This window comes from Arachis ipaensis, chromosome B09, assembly GCF_000816755.2.
Source record: "Arachis ipaensis cultivar K30076 chromosome B09, Araip1.1, whole genome shotgun sequence".
Classification (NCBI taxonomy): Eukaryota; Viridiplantae; Streptophyta; class Magnoliopsida; order Fabales; family Fabaceae; genus Arachis; species Arachis ipaensis.
In genome coordinates, this window is record NC_029793.2 from 140,961,420 (window position 1) to 140,981,643 (window position 20,224).

The window sequence follows — 20,224 nt, forward strand, 5'->3', positions numbered from 1 at the left end:
AGTTTCAGTCTTACCTTGCGATGTGCATTGTTTGGGGACTATGTTAATCAAGTAAATCATTTCCTTGCCTCTGGCTATGTGGAGCAGCCTGTTGTAGTCATTCAACTTGCAAAAGTCAAGTTCTTTAGGGGTATATTGTTTGTTTTCTGTACATCTCATTGCTGCTCTAGGTGTTGTCTCCAATAAACTTTTGCTTGACTCTTTTTGTGTTCCTGTGTAGGTCAAGTAGACCTTCAAAATGTGATGTATGCCACTCAAATGTTATTTAATCTGATCTTCCTGAAGTTGTTGAGTTCAGGCAGAGGTTAGGATGGTTTATTTTGTTGATTTTTATTGTATTCTTTATTTACAGCCAATCTGGGGTAACAAGTACAAGTATTTGCATAATTTTTTTCTTTTAGTATGATTGAGCAAGGTGTGAATGGTACCCAGCCACTGTTTATTACAAATGAGGGTAAAGTTGTGTCCTTGGAAGATGATTTCATGCGTTTAACTAGAAAATGCACCATTGAAGAGCTTTAAAATAACAATCAGGTTGTCTTCTTTTGAGTTAGTTGTGTTTATGTTTATTTTATGCACAAATGAACTGAAAAAAAAATCAAAACAATTTCCAGATTTGATTTTTCATTCATATTGTTAACAAATTCTGAAATGCCATTTGGATAGGAGGGTTCTTTTATCATTTTTGGTACAATCCAAGGTATTGTTGAAGATGGAGGCTGGTGGTATTCTGCTTGTGTGTGTGGAAAGGGTATTTATCCTTAGAATGGTGTATATTACTGTGATTTCTGTTTGAAGCATATAACTAATGTCATTTCAAGGTCAGCAATTTTGTTCAAAATGTATTTTTATTTTGTCTTGTGGATTGTTTGTAAAAATAATGTTTCTTGGTATTATTTTTTCTGAATCATTGTGTTCGTTTTTTTTCCCTCTCTTCATATTTAAACTTAAAATAACAGTTGAAGATCATAGTGGGGAGGGTATTTTCCTTCTCTTTGATCGTGAGGCATCTTATTTGCTTAAGAAATCATGTGCTGACTTGTTTACTGAGGTTCAAAGAGATGCAAGTGTATGTACTTAGTTTGTCTTTTGTGTGTTGTTCACTTTATGGGATGTGATATGTGTTATTTAAACTCTGTATTTCCTATGTATTACTTTCAAAATAGCTTGTATGTGGGGATACTTATCCTCCCATTTTTCAAGGGATCATTGGAAAGAAGTTACTGCTGAAGGTTGGTACCAATGGTGTCCCACATGATACATTTTATGGCACTTTTCGGGTTAGGAGAATATGTGATGATCCCACCATTATTACCATGTTTGAACTTCCCAATTATGATGCTGATGACGAGTCTACTCCAAAAAAGGTTACATATACTTATAATTATCCTTAGATTGTGTAAATTCATGTTTTGTTCTTTCTCTTTTTTTTTATATTCTGCTTTGGTGAATTTTTCTTATGGTGTAATGTATCTTTAAACTCTTATGCCATGTGAATAGGAGCCTGATTTACACAAATCTGTCCTGTGTGAAAAAGGAAATATTGGTATTAAAGAGGAGTCATCAAAGACTTGTATCAAAAGTGAAAAAGTTGCTGGTGAGTGTTATGGGATTTTATCTAAATCCCCAAGTCTTATAGATTTTCTGGCTGAAAAATAGCCTGCTGTTTCTGGAGGGACTGAGTTTGCTGCCTTAATTAATGGTGAAGATGGAAAAGATGAGAAAACACCCACCAATGATACTATTAGTGATGATCTTTCTGCTGAACTGGATATATTGCTTAGCTCACCAGAAAAGGAAACTCAGGTTCTGTTATATAAATTTTTTTCTCCTTCCTACGTGTGCTGTTTCTAAATGGATTTTGCAATCTTGAGTGACTTTCATAGGTTTTGTTATTTTGTTTGTCATAGGAGGTGCTATCCCACGTTCTCCATGCACGTTGCCAATATGGAGAAAAGCTTACTCATGAAAATGATGTTGTCACCTCCAGGGGCAAGAGGAATTTGAATTCCCAATTTGAAGAAGCGGCTACTGTTGCAGATGGGCATGGGTCCAAGGTTGCCAAGGTTAATGGGGTGTGATTGAAGGTGTGGAATTGAGCTGTTGTGTGTAGGTGTAGGTATTTTATATAGTATACTTATAAGCGTTTAAGAAGGCTTGCGATTCCAAATAGATCGAAATGTAATCATGCTGGCTAGATGCTATTTTGATTTGACTTTTTTGGATTGTGTTCAACAAATAGGATTGTTAGATATAGGGGTTTTCCTTTTGTGTTGGGTCCGGTTATGTGTCAAGTATGTCTATTCTCAACCCCCTTTTTTTGTAATAGTGACTTTGCTAGGGATTGGACACATTTTCAATGTTGTAGCCTGTTTAGGTTACATACTAGGATAGGTAGTCAGATGTTGAAATTCTCCTTATCATAGGAGAGATAGCCATATGTAATTGTTCATATCATTATCAATATTTTCATGAAATGTAGCAGTTTTTAATTTTTATTTATTCATTGTTTTACAACTTTATCTTTTCATGTCAATTAGTTATTGGTGTTGATTAGAATACTTTATTTTATTTTTTTTGCTTTTCTCCCTTATCAAAGCTGTGTATGGTTATGTAAGTTCTTTCTTGGTGTGTTTAGCTTTGATAAAGTTAACTTCAATACTTACTCCCCCAAAAAAAGAAAAAAAATTTGTCAGTGAATAGATTGACAATTTGTTTTCCTAGCGACCCCCCTTTTTTTTAATACCTATTTTTTCATGGGTACTTAACAACGTTGATGCCTTTTTGGCAATAAATTAGGGGAAGTTTTTGTGGTTTGTGTTTCAAACTCTTGTTTTATTTAGTACGCGTAACAAAGATGTCTCAAAATTCTGTTCGTGCTAGAGAATATAGGAGAAATTCTTTGAAAAGAAAGCGAACACAAAGTCACAATCGAAATGCAAGAGGTCAGTATTGATTTTACTTTTGTGATATTTTTTGTATTTTGGTCGAATTTTCAATGATTTTATATCCATCGGAGTCTTTAATTTTGTTCCTTTTCTAATCTTTTAGAGGTGCTCCATTCCTCGACGCCTGTTGTGTCTTTGAATGATTATTCGAGTAATTTTTGTTGCTCTACCTATATTTTTGTAGTTAATCCTTATGTTTCTAATAATTTATCTCTTTATTTTATATGTTTCCAATGTTTCTGTTCATTTTTATCTTTTAGAAAATTTAGTTGACATGTCCCAGAATGTTTATTAGAGTTCAACTTTTATTTTGTCAGGTACAATAATATCTTTAAGTATTCTATCCCTGTCCAATTTTATTTTTGTTAAATTATATTTTAAGTTCTTTTGGTTTATATGTAATAACACATTCGTTTGTTGATTTACTATTATTTTTTTGCAGTTTTATACCTAAAAGGTTTACTTTAACTATTAGTAACTCATACAATCCCTAATTAAACATATCAGGAGACTTCTATACTTGATTCTTTTTTAATTTGACATCTCAATTAATATTTGTAAAATTAAAAATGATATAATTATTCTAAATATCATTCAAAATAACTATAATCATCCTAAATTATGATAAGTTGTTATTAAATTACGTAACATGATCGTGAACTTGTTTAGTTCCTGTTTTTTTCACATGGCTGAAAGTGATTAAAATAGTTAATACTTGATTCAAAGCGAACAATTACTTAAGGTAGTTAAATTATCTAGTGTAACCCTGACCAGTTGCCGCATATGGTTGAAATAATTAATCCGATCATAAATTTGCTTATAAAATCATTTGGATCACTAAATAGGCTTAATTTATATAGTTATTTTGAAAGATACACAAGTACTAGAGGTTATTAAACTGTTTAATTAGGGTGTATTCTTGCCTTGGACAGTATGAAAAATTTCTCGGTTATGTGGTTAGATTCACGTAATTAGTTAATGAATTAACTTTTGTAGCTATATAATACACGACGGGTATTTGTTGAAACTTTTTTAATTTGGTGTCATAATCAATAATTGCATATTAAAAAAAATAATTACTCTCTTGGTCCTCTAATTTTTTGAAAATTTCTATTAGGTGCATATAATATCTTTTTTGTTTCAATTATGTCCCTCAGACAAAATTCCTTTTTTTTTAATTAGGCCACTCTTGATATTGATTCGCTCAATTATATCAGGATGTATTTACAACAAAAAAATATGGTTCATGGATTCAATTAAAAGAAAAACAAAGCTTTTGCAGCCAATTAAGAAAAAAAAATGGTGTAATGACTCAATTAAAATAAAAAAGAAAAAAGGGAGTTCCTTAAAAATTTTGGAAAATGCTATGCACCAATATAGTCATTAAAGTCTAAAAAAATACAAGATGATTCTAATTGTGATTTGGATTATTTAATTCGAACTTACACAATTAATATGAGTGATTAAAATAATGAAACAAAGTCTATTCTAATGTTTAAAAAAAAAAAAACAAACTCTTCTTGAATATGCATTAGGCTTTATCTACATTTTCTTTTTTAATAAATCAATGTTAATTCAGATTGATTTTTGTAGTTTATTACATTTTTAATGTTCAATTTTTATGCTGATTATTAAATAATTAATTCATTTCTTATTTCATCATGAATTTTTTTTATATTTGGTTGTTAAATATATATTTACACAAATTTCTATTAATTTAAATTAAAATGAATGATATAGACCAATCAGAAATATATGATCTTTCGATAAATTCATTCAGTCAAGTTGGTTCTGTTATTGATCATCCTCTGTTCTTGCAAAGTGAGATACAAGGTACGCTCTCTTTCTTAAATCATCTATTATTCAAGAATACTCAAATAAAAATCTTATTTACTTAGTTTTAAAAGATTCCATTGTGCTTCCGTGATGAGATATTATTCAGGCAGTGTAAAATAGAAAGTGTTTTGTGATATATTCTTTTGACAAAATTTAAACGAGTCAAGTATTTATTATATATTATATCAGTAAGCTAATGGTTTATTCATTTTATGTTCAATCTATTTCATGGCATCTAATTGAGATAAAAAAATTTTTATTGTTATGCATGTTTTTTTCTGCTTTATCTTTACCAGGTTGTCTTGATGTTGGTGATCCTAACTATGAATGTTCAATCTGTGGGGCGTGTTTTTGGTTATCGAAACGTGTTGAAAGAGACTCTATAATTAATCGTCCTGTTTTTACTGTTTGTTGCTCAAAAGGGAAAATTCAGTTACCTTATCTTCGAAAGTCCCCAGATCTGCTATATAATTTTATTAATGGACATGATAGGAAGAGTTTGTATTTCCAAAAAAATATTCGATCTTATAACAATATGTTTGCCTTCACGTCTCTTGGTGGTAAGGTACTGGATTCAGTGAATGATGGGAGTGGTCCACCGCAGTTTATAATAATTGATCAAAATTATCATCGGATTGGAAGTTTGCTCCCAGATCCTGGTCAGAAGCCTAAATTTGAGCAATTATATATATACGACACTCAGCATGAGATAATGCATAGGCAGGAAATCTTTCGGTATGTGTGTTTAAAATGTTGTTGTTTATTTTTTTATTTTATTTCCCTGATGTTTTAATGTTATTTGCATTGAAAATAGGTTAATACCTGTCATTGCATAGTTATATTGTGTTTTATTCCCGTTATAATGCGTTATTAATCAGTTCTCAATGATAATGATGTATCAAAACATATCGAAATTGTGTTCTGTGTGGTTTTTTAATATAATTTTGTGGTTAATGTATATTTGTTTTAGGCAAACATCTGAGATAGATCGAGAATTGATAACTGAGTTGTTGGAAATGATCGATACTCATAACGTCATAGCACAGTCATTTCGAAGAGTCAGAGAATTCTATCAGTGTCATCCATCCGAGATCTTCTCTTTGAAGTTGTATTCGCATAGGAAGATTGATCAAAGAACTTACAATACTCCATCTTGTGACGAAGTTGCTGCTCTGATTGTTGGAGATTTTAATTCGTCGGATTATGGTCGCGACATTATTGTTCGATCTACTGCTGGTCAGTTGCAGCATATCTATGAAACTCATGCTCTGTATTGGCCCTTACAGTATCCGTTGTTGTTTTCATATGGCGAGGATGGTTACCAGTTGAATTTTCCTTATCGTGGTCAAGTTGGTGGATATGTCCCTGGAAGGAGAACAAGGGTTTCTCTCAGGGAATTCATATGTTTTCGTCTGCAGATTAGGGAGCAAGAAGATGGAATTATTCACAAGTGTAGGCGATTATTTCAACAATTTGTTGTTGACTGTTTCACCATGATTGAGTCCCAGAGGTTGTATGAGATTAGAATGAAGCAAAGTACAATTAGAGGAGAAGTGCTTCAAGGAATAGAAGAGGCTATGCGTCGTGGTGATGACGAAGCTTCTTCAATTGGGACGCGAGTCATCTTACCTTCTTTCTTCACTGGTGGTAGACGTTATATGTTTAATTGTTGTCAGGATGCGATGGCAATCTGTAAACATTTTGGCTATCCAGATTTATTCCTTACTATTACGTGTAATCCAAATTAGCCTGAATTTCAGCGATTCACAGAGCGAGAGCGAATTTCCATCGCTGATCGTCCTGATATCTCTTGCCGTGTTTTTCATGCTAAGTTGAAATATCTGCTAAGCGATCTTAAGGAAGGTGTGTTTTTTGGTCCACTTAGTGCAGGTATGTTATTTCTATCTTGGCATTTCAATTTTTGTCTGTTGTGCTCGGACATGTTGTTGTCTGGATTCTTAATGATGCTTTTGTATTTTTTAGGTATGTATAGTATTGAGTTCCAAAAAAGAGGTCTACCACATGCATACATGTTACTATGGCTTAACAGGGAAAGCAACTTACAAAGTGTTGAAATTGTTGATGAATTCATCTGTGCCGAGCTACCCAATCCCCTCAAATTTCCAGCTCTTTATAATGTCGTCACCAAGTACATGATCCATGGTCCCTGCAGTCGACTTAGACCGAGTTCTCCTTGCATGAAAGATGGTAAGTGCTCAAAATTTTATTCGAAAAGATTCGTTGATCAAACGAGCTTTGATGAAGATGGCTATCCGATATATAGACGTCGTAATATGGGTGTGACAGTGAAGATCAACGACGTTGATATTGACAACAGATTTGTTGTGCCTTATAATCCACTGCTGTTAATGAAATATCAAGCTCACATAAATCTTGAGTTCTGTAACAAGTCAAACGTCATCAAGTATCTTTTTAAGTATATCAATAAGGGTTCGGATTGGGTGACTGCAACTGTTGGAGAAACATATCATGTTGGTGAATCTTCTCAGGTGGTTGATGAGATCAAGCAGTATTACGATTGTCGTTATTTATCACCGTCTGAATCCATGTGGAGAATTTTTGCTTATGATATTCATCATAGATGGCCGTTAGTATAGAGGTTGACTTTTCATTTGCCGAACCAGCAACATGTTGTATTTGATGATGCTGATATCACTACTCATGTTTATTTGCGCAACAAAGATTTGCTGACAATGTTTACGAATTGGATGATGGCCAACAGGCGGTTCCCGGATGGGCGGTCTTTAACATATGTTGAATATCCATGAAAATTTGTCTATTGTTCGAACAGTAGGGAGTGGAAGCCGAGACAGAGGGGATTCTCAATTGGAAGATTGAGTTTTGCTCATCCGTCATCTAGTGAACTTTTCTATATGCGGATGCTTTTGAATGTGCAGAGAGGTTGTACTAGTTTTCGAAGTATAAGAACCGTGGATGGTGTTACTTATGATACATTTCAGGAGGCATGTTCTGCCATGGGATTCTTGATAGATGATAAGGAGTATATTTCTGCTATTAAGGAAGTCGCCAAGGTAGCGTCCGCTGCACAGCTAAGGCGGCTTTTTGTGATGTTGTTGCTATCTGGTTCCATGGGAAGGCCTCTGTCAGTTTGGGAACAAACTTGGGCTTATTTGTCTGATGATATTCTTTATCGCAGAAGGCATGAGCTGCAATATCCTGGTAAGAATTTTGTTCATGGTTTTATTATATGACAAGCAGGCACACACGAACACAGACAGTGCAGAAATTATATTATCGTGCTAATATTTATTAATTATCGTTAAACGTAGATCTAACGATGAGTCAGGACGAGTTGCAAACATTTTGTTTGTTGGAGATTGAAAAAATATTGCAGAGTAATGGAAAATCATTGAGAAATTATGTTGGCATGCCGGTTCCTAATAACTCTTTAGTGTCTCAATTTAGCAACTTGATGCTGCTGCGTGAGTTGCAGTATGACACTGTTTCTTTGACTCGTGAGCATGATGCAAATGTCTTAAAGTTAAATGAAGAACAGATGGTGGTCTACGATAAAATTATTGATTGCGTTTCGAATAAGAGGCACAGATTCTTTTTTGTGTATGGGTTTGGTGGCACTGGAAAAACTTTTTTATACAGGGTTTTGTCGGCTAGATTGCGAGCTGAGAAAAGGATTGTTATAAACGTTGCTTCTAGTAAAATTGCTTCTCTGTTGTTACCTGGTGGTAAGACGGCGCATTCTATGTTCAATATTCCTGTTGAGCTGACTGAAGATACTGTTTGTCGGATTAAGAAGGATAGTGCAAAAGCTGAGGTAGTCCGATTGGCCGATTTGATTATTTGGGATGAGGCACCGATGACTAACAAGTTGGAATTTGAAGCGCTCGATAGGACGTTACGTGATATAATAGTTTCGGTCTCTGATAGGAATAAAAATTTACCTTTTGGTGGGAAGGTGGTCATTCTCGGTGGTGATTTCAGGCAGGTCTTGCCAGTTATTCCGAAAGGTTCTCGTGCTGAGATTGTGATGGCTTCGATAAATTCTTCTGTCCTCTGAAAATATTGCGAAGTTTTGTGTCTGACTAAAAATATGAGGTTAACAATGGGATTGGAACAATCAACTCCTCAGGAGTTAAGGTCATTTTCAGATTGGATACTTCAAGTCGGTGAAGGTCGATCTGGAACAGTGGTCAATGATAAACTTTTTGTTGATATTCCTTCTGATCTAATAATTCCTGTCTTGGAGAATCCAGTGGAAGATATTGTAAATACAATCTATCCGAATTTGGTTCAGAATTTTCGTGATCCAAGTTTTTTCTAGGATAGGGCAATTTTGGCTCCGACTGTCGACAATGTTGAAGAGATAAACAATTATATAGTTGACTTGTTGTCCGGGGAGGAGAAAAATTATCTCAGTGCTGATTCGATATGTGGTAGTGATGTCTATTCTGATGTTGATGTTGATTGGATAAATGTTGAATTCTTGAATCAGATTACGTGTTCTGGTCTACCTAATCATTCGTTGAAGTTGAAAATAGGCGTGCCTATTATTTTGTTGAGGAATATTGATCCAGCTGGGGGTTTGTGTAATGGGACTCGACTTGTTGTGCGAGATTTAGGGAGAAATGTGATCGGTGCGAATAATGTTTCTGGTAGCAATGTTGGGGATAAAGTTTTTATCAGTAGAATGAATATGATTCCCAGTGATACGGTTATACCGTTTAAATTCCAACGTCGTCAGTTTCCGGTTTCTCTGTCGTTTGCGATGACAATAAACAAGAGCCAGGGTCAGACATTATCAACAGTCGGTTTGTTCTTGCGTCGTCCTGTGTTTTGTCACGGTCAACTTTATGTAGCTGTTTTCCGAGTTAGGAATAGAAATGGTCTTAAGATTTTACTTTGTGATGATGGATTAGTTGATCCTATCAGGATTGAGAACGTTGTATTTACGGAAGTTTTTGATAAGATATAATGTAGTTTCTTCTTATACATTCTAATCTAATCTGTGTAATTTATAGTTTTGTTTTGGTGTATGTTTTCTTTAAAGAGGGACAGTTTCTTTGGGGTATGTGTAAAATTGTCTCAACCATTTTGTGTGCACTAGATGCACGAATTTTTATGAACCGTTAGATTTTATTAAATGAAAATCAAAGGATGTTATGAAAGAAGAGTATTCATACGATTTATAAATATAGAATATATTACTATATATTAGCATACGCGTGGTTTCATCTCCGATGTGGAGAGCTATCTGCGTTTCAGGCCCGTAGACATTCAAGCTGGACGTTCTTCTCCAGCGTGGCTTCTCCTCATGAAGGGTGCATGTGCTCCTCTTTGCTTTTGCCGTCAGTTGTCTTTTCTCGCGATTCCTTCACGCAAGCCCCTTTTTTTCGCGGATTTAGTTGATTAGGCAATCATCAAATTGAACCCAAGCCCCTTTGTTTTCATCTCTTGATCTGCTTCCCTCTGCCCTACCAAACATTGTCTACATGCTCTGTTTCTTCGGTGTTTGGTTCCTTGTCATTCATTGCAGGTTAAGGATTTTCCCATAGAGTCTCAAATAGAAGATTTGCAACCAATCAATCAGGTACACTCTTCTGGTCCTTTTACTTCCAAACTTGTTTTCGTCTTCATCGTTTTCCTTTTTGTTCATTGTGTATATCCTTGTGACGAAATTTCGTATCTCTTAGACTGTTAATCCATGTTTTACTATCTAGGGTTTGTGAATCTGCTAATTTGCGAATTGTCTATCTGGCTTCGTATATTTCTGGGTTCATGTTCTTTTTTACATCCTTTGGAAGTTGATGTTAATTTGAATATGGTCTATCAATTGGATTCATCTTCTTCATCTTCATTGTTTACAATTTCGTGTTAATTTGATTATCATTTCTCCTTTTGTTAGTTGTTGAGGTTTTTTTTTTGTATGTGGTTTGTCTATTTTATCAATATTTTGGTTTTTATAATGATTAGAAAGATGAAATTTCTACTTATATTTTCTGATATTTATGGATCATGGTTTACTTTTTTCAATCATTGTCTAGGTATCGGGTTTCTACCTAATCTACTTCCTCAGCGGTGATGTGATTGGCAGAGTTTTTCCAGCAAAGTGAGTTTATGGATCCACCCTCCCCTATTCGAGTTTTGCATTTCGATTTTCCTTTTCATTCAATAATCCATTTAAATTGTTTGTTATATTGTTTAATTTAATTTTTTTAATAAAAACTATTTTATATTTCATCTGTTGCATTTCGTAGACATAAAATTGTTTGTGCCGAGTTTAATAGCTTCATTGAGTCGTTTAAAAAAGTCAGTTTTTAAATACAACTATTTTATCGACTATCAAAAAGTTAATTGGCTATGGCCCAGTTTGGGTAAGCAACTTTTCCTTTTGATAAAATAACTTAGATAATAAATGACTCTATTAAAAGTAACTTATAAATATGTTATTTTGTGTTTGAATTTTTAATTCTAAAAGTGCTTATTTTATAGAAATGTGATGAAAAGTAAATGTATTATTAGAGAAGTCACTTTTTTTAACTTCTCTATAAGCTCCTAAATAGCTTCTTAGAAAGTTGCAATTTGGTTTTAAAAATTGTATCAGACATTAATATTACTACTTTTCATAAGTTAAAAGTTAAAAAAATTGCTTTTAAAGTTTTGTAAACGGGCCCTATATCTTTATGAAAATATTAAATTTTATTCAAAAACTTGATTATTTACTTTTTTGAATTTAATATTGTTTTTTTCAAATAAAATATATTGTTACTATTTTATATTTTATTTTTCTGAATTTATCCAAATCTCAATTGATTTTGTTTTGTTCTTTCTTAGTTAAAATGTATCTGTTTTAATAGATGAACCAGATTTTTATTTTTTAAAAAATTCAATTTAAACTATATTTTTTAATACATTGAATTTGCATAAAATAAAAAAGTTAAATATATAAAATTATTGATTTTTTTTTACTACTAGTCTAAAAAACACTTCGTTGCAGTTATTTGTTTTGATTAATATAATCATCTCAGTTAAACGATAAACTTAATTAAAGTGAGGTTATTCTAATTTTTTTCAACAAAATCTTCACTTTTAGTTGATTAGGGATCCTAAAAGACGTTTCTACTTCACCCCGTCTCCTCTATCCCTAACCCAATCTCCATCTGTTGCATGATGTCCGTACCCCCATTCTCGACTGAGATTTCGGCTTCCTTCATCGGTTCTGACCACATGCAGAGAAGCTATGGCTATCTCTGCGATTCGATTCGATCCCACCATGAGGGAGTTGTTCTCTTCGTTGTGTCTGTTCCCTCTCCCCATGGTTCCTCTGTCTCTCTCTGTCGAGCATACCTCATTTTCCATCTCGATTATATAAAAATGTTTTATTGTTATTCTACTACAAGATTATATAAAAAAAAATCTAATTAAAAAGAGATTAGAAGTTGAGAATAGAAAAGGTCAGTTTTTTATTACTTGAACTCAAAATCATTATCATTAATTAAGTCCTATTAAAAACACTTTAAGTACCAAATTTGTTAAGAATAATCAACTTTTTGTTTTAACATCTATCATATTTAAGAAGGAGCAAATATTTTTTAAAAAAATAAATATATCCGTAATTATTTTTTTTATCTAATTTTCATAATTTGTATCTTAATGATTTTTGTGTCACGTAAAATTTTTATTAATAATTTAGTTTTTTATTTTTTTTTTAGCATTTTGTAATTTTTCGTCATTTTTATGCGCATTAACAATAGAAAAAACAATTGAAAAAATGTGAACATTACTTAAAGTTTAGGATACATCAAATTTATTAATATCAAAAACTCAGAAATAAATAAAGAAAATAATTCATGATTTTTTTTTCAAGATTTAACCCTTCTTTTTAATTGTGATAAATACTAAAAAAAATAAGTGCTTCTTAAGAATTCGAATATTAAAAGTTTGTATGATCATTAGTAATTAATTCTTCATAATGGTCCAGTATAATCTTTTTTTTTTAAATTAACTATCTTTTATTTTTGTGTTCTTTTAATTTTTTCTTAGGTATAAGAAGATCAACAGTAATCACCAACAAAGAGTAAAACCCCAGCGAAAAAAAGAAGAAGAAAGAGACGCGACAACAACATACTTACTGAACCTCCTTCGTCTTTCTCTGTATCCTTTCACCTTGCTCAACCCGCAAAGTCTACCACTGGACTTTTCCATATTCAAAAGCCCATATCCTCCTACAAGGTACCAACCTGTCCTCATCTGCGGTGGCTCCCAGTGCTTTCAATCCGTGCGACAGACCAGTGTTGCTCGGTGACTCGGCGGATACTTCATTATCTTCAGGTTTTGACAGATCGAGACACTAAACTTCAGCCAAGTAACAACGGAGGTGCTGTTAAGGTAAATCCTTTAAAAACTGAAAATCAAGCATCAATTTCAGCTTTTGCCCTAATGATTGCACTGGTAACTAAGTTTTCTGTTTTGTATTTTTTCTTTTTGTTTTTTTTTTCAGTTTTGCTAGCTTTTTTTGTCTTTAAACTTTTATTTTTTTTTTTGGACATGCATGTATTATTCAGTGAAAGTTTAGCTACAAATTTAAAGGGAAAGAAAGAAACAGTTGATTTTCAACACATGACATGTCTCATACTTCTTTGAGTGCAACATCTAATTCTTATCAAGTTGTTTTTGTTCATGCTTTCTGTTAGCATGATTTTAATTTTACATTGAATTTTTTTTTTGTGTTCTCTACAAGGATCAGTTATTTTGGAAAGTACCCCAACTATTAATCCCAATTTCATATTCTCAGGTAGGGCTTTATTCTTTTAGGTTTTGTAAACTCTTCCTCAGCTTAAAAAATATAATCATTGTTTACATTATTTTATCGATTATTTTAAAATATAAAAAAAGATTTTTTTGAAATCAGTTTTATCATATTTATGATTTTTGAATATTCATTCTGGTCTTTTATATTTTAATATTGATCTAATTTTTGTATATTTTCTTTTTTTTCATATCGTTTGTAATGCATATTCTGATTAACAAATTCATAATTCATGATTGTTTGTTTAAATTATTATTAGTAGTAGTGGTTAACTTTCTGAAACTTCTCAACATTATAATTAGCATTAGTAGAAATTTAGTTTACTAGAATAAATAACTATATTTTTGTTCATCTATTTCTTCTTTTATTTATCAATGGTTGCTGTTTGTTCTTTATATTTCTGGATTCAATTTTATCACTTATTTTTGAATTTGTTGAAATCTTATATTAGGGTTTACTTTATTATAATACTCTCTTTTGCAGTAAGAGACAAGATCTTTTCTCTGTTCTTGAATCTTTATACGAAGTCTCTCTATCTGATAAGGCTGAATCGCGATGGATGCTAATAGAGAAGATCCAAATAGGTATAGTGCTGAGCATTAGAGAAAATGTTTTCTTTGCTGCATTTTCAATTCGATTGAAGTCTCATTTACTTTTCCATTCAATATATTTCAGATTAACTTTTGAAAATGTTAATGTCAATTAAATATCAATGTTATGCCATCTATAGTTTTTTTTAAATTCTTTCTTAGATATTTTCCATGTTGTAATTTAATTTTATTGGCTTCTCATATATATGTAGGCCAGATTTCAGAAGTTGTAATCTGTAAAATATGTTGTGTAGTAGTTTTCCAACGTGGTCTCTTGGGTATTTTTCATTAATGTGCTTTTAATTTGTTACTTTTTTTGTATACTTAGTTAGTTGGTTTCTTGATTAAAAGTCTCAGTCTTAAATTCTAATCGTACCATTATGTGCTAATAGGAGGTTTTTAGCAACCCAGCAATACTGGCCCAACGGAAAAGAACTGGTTTTTAGATTTTGCCTTTTCAGTAAGCAGGTAACGAAATATATTATGGAATATTATATCATGCATGTTAACCGATTAAATAGGTGGGTTAAATCTTTAACTTCGAATGGTTTGTTTTTAATTTATATTTAGTTAGTGGTCTTTTCTACTTTCCTCCTCTTCATAGTTTCTTTTCCCTGTTAGATGAGTTTGATTAGCTAATTCTGTGTTCCTGATCTTTCTAATCTCAAATGGGTGTAGACTACAATAAATCTAAAAAGATTAGTTTTGATAAATTATCAATGCCTATTCAAAATAAATAATATAATGTTTACTAATCATACATATATTGATACTGACTTTAAAGATTCAAAATTTATTAAAACCTGAAAAGATGATTCGAAGTTCATGTACATGATTTGGTTTCAGAATCCATCAAGATAACAGAAATTTGTTTTTTCATTGTTGAAATCTCTCAGTTTTCTCTTTGATTCTTAATAAGCTTGATGGCCAATGTGCAGTTTTGGGCAGTAGTGTCAATCTCAATTAATTAGATTCCTGATTTGACTTTATGTTCTTTAATTTGTTATTTTTTACTATTTTCTCTGCATGTCTGAAAGTGATTAATTTGTCCCTTTGTCTCTTTTCTATAGATATTTTGTTTAAATTTATTGAGCTATTTACTGAACTAGAATCTTCTCAATTATTTATGCTAAAGCTTTTTTCTCATTATAATGTTAGTTTATTTACGTGATTATTGTTCTCTTGTGTTGTTCAGTTGGTAATAATGGTAGATTTAAAATACCTCTCTTTGCTAAATAATTAGGTTAAATTATCTGAAGCTTTTTTAGCATGTTTTGTTACACATGAATTAACTTTGGGAAGAAATTTGAATATAGGGTGACAGAGCTCTTCCCCCAACTTTTGTTTCAACTCATGGGGAACGACTAGGGCCAATGTTCTATGTCATTGACGAGTTAGATAATTGTTTAGTGCTGGAGGTGATAAGAAAGAATGATCAGTTGCTCATAATTGACTCCTCATTTGAACAAATTAGAACTTTCTATCTTATCGATAGATGGACATCTGTTCAATTTAGGTATGTCGATTTTGGAATTTTTTTTATTTCATTGTGGGATAAGGACAACCAACCCATCGAAGTTCACCTTGATCCTGACTGCTATGTTCCTAAGCTAATGGACCCAGAGACACTTGATAATGTATCAAGAGTGTTCCACATAAAGTATATCAGGATGGATGAGGACTCATCAGCTGATGTGATTGTTCTATCTGGGTCTGAACCATCGGATGATCAGTTTTCATCAGATGGTGATGAAGACAATGATCAATATGGGGCACTGGTAGGGGATAATCCACATAATCCGATAGATTTGTCTAGTGGAAGCAGTTTATCATTGGAGGTCAATGAACAAAGTAACGCGACAAATGAATTGGCTGATCCTAGGTAATGCTAGATGTAACTTTTTTCCTTGTGTTTTGGATTTTAATATCATGGGATAGCTTGCTATTTTTTAGTGTGGTGACTAACATATTCATATTATCCTGAATTAGATATGCTCAAGAGGTTTCTTATGAAAAGAACATCACAGCTTCGGATCTCGGACAATCTAGATTGGTAACTTGATCTCAAAAGAGTGTTTTCTTTTATTTTTTTCCTGCAAGCTTATTGGATGTTCTTCCTAAATCTGTTATTCATTGTGTATGAAAATATTATGTTTATGTTAACTATGAATTATTCGTTGCAGTATTTGGCTTCAAAATTTGCTGCGTATCTTAAACTATCTGAAGATGGTTCGATTTGGACGATCACCGGTCCAGATTCCAATGTAGAGAAGAATGTGTTCTTTTTCCACTTACTGAATAGTGGAGGAAGACGTGGAGAATGGAAATTTGGGGTCGGGTGGAGTGAATGTTGTAGAATATACAATTTAAAGGAGGGTGATATCATTACTTTGAAACTCAGCTCGATAGCTAACCGCCAGATAGAGTTATCGATTCAGCGACGTTAGGCCTCCTATGTATAACTCTATTTGATGGATATTTTGAATTATATGTTAACTTGTCTTGGACATATTTTATTTTTTGTTTAATGAACAAATTTATATATGTTGTATATATTTTGTTTTGCTATCAGTAGGTATCTTGACGTTATGTGTTTTTAAGATAATACGTAATAATAAACTACATCTCTGTTGGACTTCTTTTTTTTGTTTTTTTAGTGTCTAACAATTGTTTAAATATTTTATTATCTTTTATTATCTTACAAAATATGTTATACCATTTATTAACATATTGAATAATTGTTGTATTCTATTTTTTTATTTTAGTGTAGTGATAATTTTGTAATTATCCAAAATTAATACAACATATCTATTTTTATAAAATACATTTTAGTTATATTCTTAGTATTTTTTTTTTAAAAATATTTAAATTTCGTGAATCCTTGCATTGCACGGTTATCACACTAGTATATATATATACACCGTGCATCATAAACATTAGAGAAACCACACAACAATTAATACTATAAATTAAAGGCCACCCTAAATTAAAATGTACAAATTAAATAGTTTTTGATGTGCGGGGTTGCATCATTATGGGACAAACATATATAGATGCGAGAAAGCGAATTAGTAGTGAAAATAGGTGAGATCGTTTTCGATGGGTATGTTACGTTATTTGTTCATTGTTGATCTTCATTATTATTATTATTATTATTATTATTAAGTGAATCATGAGAAGAGTCTGATATCATGTTCTGTATGATCCTTGTTGTCTCTTCTTGCGACATGATCTTCTCCTCCTTACTCTTCGACTTCAAGTATCCCTCAAAGAATTCCTTGTTTTCCTTCTCTAGCTCATTCCACACTGCAACATTACAAATTGTTTCATTTATTCAACATAGCCCACGTGCATGCATGTCTCGTCTATGATATAGATATTCAGTCATGTTTCATTTTATATAGGAAAAACGAAAAAATATGGATATGATATATAAACATTACACAAGTTTGTTATTATTGAACATTCGAATTTAGATACTAACATGGCCGTCCATCATTATTGTCTCGATCTTTCCATTCAAAACATGGATTAAATTGCCTATCTTCACGGAAAGGGATTTTTATAAATAGGTTGGAAGTATATGCATAGTACCAGGAAAAAAAAAGGCTACTCGCATAAAAATATTTTTCTGTGAAGATAATTGTGAAAGATATATGGACATGTTTCGTTAAACAAAAATATGTCAGACTATCAAACAATTTTTAATTATTATGTTTACGTAAAAACAAAGTAATTACGGTATATTTTTTATGCTTATCTATTTTCTTAAAATAAATAAAATATAAATTTCTTATTATGCATATCTATTTTCTTAAATCTAGATCTTCTAGATTCGTATTTCACTTGTTCACATATCTTTTTCATTTTATGAATTATATCTAAAAGAAATATTAGAGAATTATCAGAATTTATTATTTTTTACTATCATTTTTAGCTATTAATACAATTTCTTTAATTTAGTAATTTAACAATATATTTTAGCCTATATTTTTACATATTAATGACTAATTGTTAATTAAAAACAATACATATTTTATAATCTTCTAGCATTTTTTGTATAAAAATCCGAAGTTTAATTTGTGATCTCTTTTATTTTTTGCTCCATCTTAGGAATCTTGATCCATAGCACTTATCTTAATAGAAAAAGTTTACGGGACAGCAACTTTTTTAGGCCAACATGTAACCAGCAAAAAAAAATGAGTCGTTGGATGAAATCTCACACTGTTAAAATTATTGATGGCTATTTGATGGCTACAAATCACAAAAGTTGCTATCCCTAGCATTCCTCGTTCTAATGTGTAACATGCGGACATCATTAAAATAAATAAATAAATAAATTCGAAACAAAACGAACATCATGAAAAGAAAAACTTCCTAAGCGCTTGTAATAAATCTAATAGAATTTATAAAACACGGTGTTAAGTGTTCGTTGTAATATATAACAAATTGGATTCAATTATCAAGTATCGCCTAGCTACTATATCTATAGATTTCTACCAACACTAGTGCTCTTAAATTTGAATTCTTAAGTAAAAAATATATCAAGAAAATAATAATTATTGGTCAACTTAGCTTAATTAATCAAATTCTTAATTTAGTCAAAATATTTTTTATTTTTATTTTTAGTATTTTTTATTTTCAAAAATTTTATTTTAAAAAACTAAATAAAAATATAAACTAAACGCACCTCACTTATTAAAGTTGATTATTCTTTTTTAAACTGTAACAATTTAAACTATATTTTTCTCTTTTTACTCTCTTGACTGAAATACGTTGTGCTGCCTTTTTTTTTCTACTAAAAATATATGGTAGTAGAGAATAAGAATTGAAATCAGTTATATATTACCAAAATTGATCTGCTTTTGCAAATTTTAAAGGTGCTATATATGAATAAAGATGCTCGATGATTGTCTTCAATTATTTAGGCAAATTTGTCCATATATATATATGTAGATTCTTATTATAAAAAAATAAAGTTGTAGATTAAAGTAAATGTTGTATATATAGGATGAGAAATAGTATTATTTTATACTTAGTTATATACCGTTTCATACACAGTTTTCATTTATTCAACTAGGTATATTGATTATTGGTTCTTAGTGGGCGGTGATGAATAATTTTGACGCAAGAAATTGAGATGTTGCATGAGTGCATGTATGTAATTAATTAAAGAGATGAAGAACGTAACATACCAGTGGATGTTATAACTGGATTTATCTTAGCATGTTTAGAGAGAGCTTCCATGCATTCTTCCTTTGTCATGTCAAAGATCAAGCACTTCTCGATCAGGTGCTGCACCTATACATACATATATATACTTGTCATCTAATTAACATCATTTCAATTTTATTACTATTGCATCAAACATATATATACCATGTGAATGTATGAAGCAGGAGAAGAAGAAGAGGAGGAGGAGTCACCCATGATCATAGGATAAAGTAATTAAGTATGTAAACGAACTACTATAGCTAGGGAATGAAGTTGGTATTATCTATTATGTATATATATGTAATGTAATAATAACCGTCCAAGCTAGTTAAGTGAAGAGACGAGGGTAGGTGATAAGAAAGATATTCATTAGAAAATTTGTAGCATTGAAAAAAAAAATTTATAAAATATGAAAGAACTATTAAAATTTATTATTTTTGGTCATAAATGGTAATTGGTTGGGAGGAGATTAGAGAAGATTGTAAAAGACTATTGCTTTGTTTGTAGAAATGCAAATAGGGCAAACCCAACCCCCTCCACGTGATATATGGGACCCACCATTCCATACGGACAAACCCTATTTCATCAATTTGATGCCCTGCCTCTCTTCATTTCCACCATAATTATCCTCTCTTACTTTCTATCAACTTGCATTCTAACTCCTAACATCAATTCAATTTCGATTTCCATATATATTATATTTCACAAGATTTTCGACTCATAACTTCTCTATACAGTAACCTATATTGATAGGCTATGAAATACGGATATTTTTTGTATTTGTCATATTTGTGTTTGGAAAATATTTTGAACATAATACTGGCTAATTT

General features: G+C 31.6%; 4 protein-coding genes across 5 annotated transcripts in view; 3 read left to right on the forward strand and 1 right to left on the reverse strand.

Moving 5' to 3' along the window:
• Positions 1 to 2,477, forward strand: part of LOC110266375 — a 4,325-nt gene extending 1,848 nt beyond the window's left edge. Inside the window, exons 1-6 of one of the 2 annotated variants that reach the window (XM_021110909.1) lie at positions 7 to 130; positions 221 to 1,069; positions 1,167 to 1,367; positions 1,501 to 1,597; positions 1,676 to 1,806; positions 1,911 to 2,477. In XM_021110909.1, the coding sequence (XP_020966568.1) occupies positions 809 to 1,069; positions 1,167 to 1,367; positions 1,501 to 1,597; positions 1,676 to 1,806; positions 1,911 to 2,081 (861 nt within the window). In that variant the 5' untranslated portion in view covers positions 7 to 130; positions 221 to 808 and the 3' untranslated portion in view covers positions 2,082 to 2,477. Of the gene's footprint in view, positions 1 to 6; positions 131 to 220; positions 1,070 to 1,166; positions 1,368 to 1,500; positions 1,598 to 1,675; positions 1,807 to 1,910 lie in introns of those variants that run through there. The other variant, XM_021110910.1, reaches the window with a different exon arrangement.
• On the forward strand, positions 4,676 to 8,841 carry LOC107616245. The gene is made up of 8 exons (XM_016318227.1): positions 4,676 to 4,781; positions 5,081 to 5,519; positions 5,755 to 6,469; positions 6,545 to 6,674; positions 6,768 to 7,392; positions 7,488 to 7,545; positions 7,703 to 7,985; positions 8,096 to 8,841. Exons 1-8 carry the CDS (start codon positions 4,676 to 4,678, stop codon positions 8,839 to 8,841), a joined length of 3,102 nt encoding a protein of 1,033 aa, XP_016173713.1.
• LOC107616244 (ATP-dependent DNA helicase PIF1-like) lies at positions 8,887 to 10,894 on the forward strand. Its single transcript, XM_016318226.1, has 4 exons — positions 8,887 to 9,048; positions 9,106 to 9,726; positions 10,318 to 10,371; positions 10,826 to 10,894. The coding sequence occupies exons 1-4, from the start codon at positions 8,887 to 8,889 to the stop codon at positions 10,892 to 10,894; spliced, it is 906 nt and encodes a 301-aa protein (XP_016173712.1).
• LOC107616243 (probable DNA replication complex GINS protein PSF3) lies at positions 17,118 to 19,757 on the reverse strand. Its single transcript, XM_016318225.2, has 3 exons — positions 19,560 to 19,757; positions 19,376 to 19,481; positions 17,118 to 17,486 (listed from the first exon to the last, which is right to left on the reverse strand). The coding sequence occupies exons 1-3, from the start codon at positions 19,614 to 19,616 to the stop codon at positions 17,302 to 17,304; spliced, it is 348 nt and encodes a 115-aa protein (XP_016173711.1). The 5' UTR covers positions 19,617 to 19,757; the 3' UTR covers positions 17,118 to 17,301.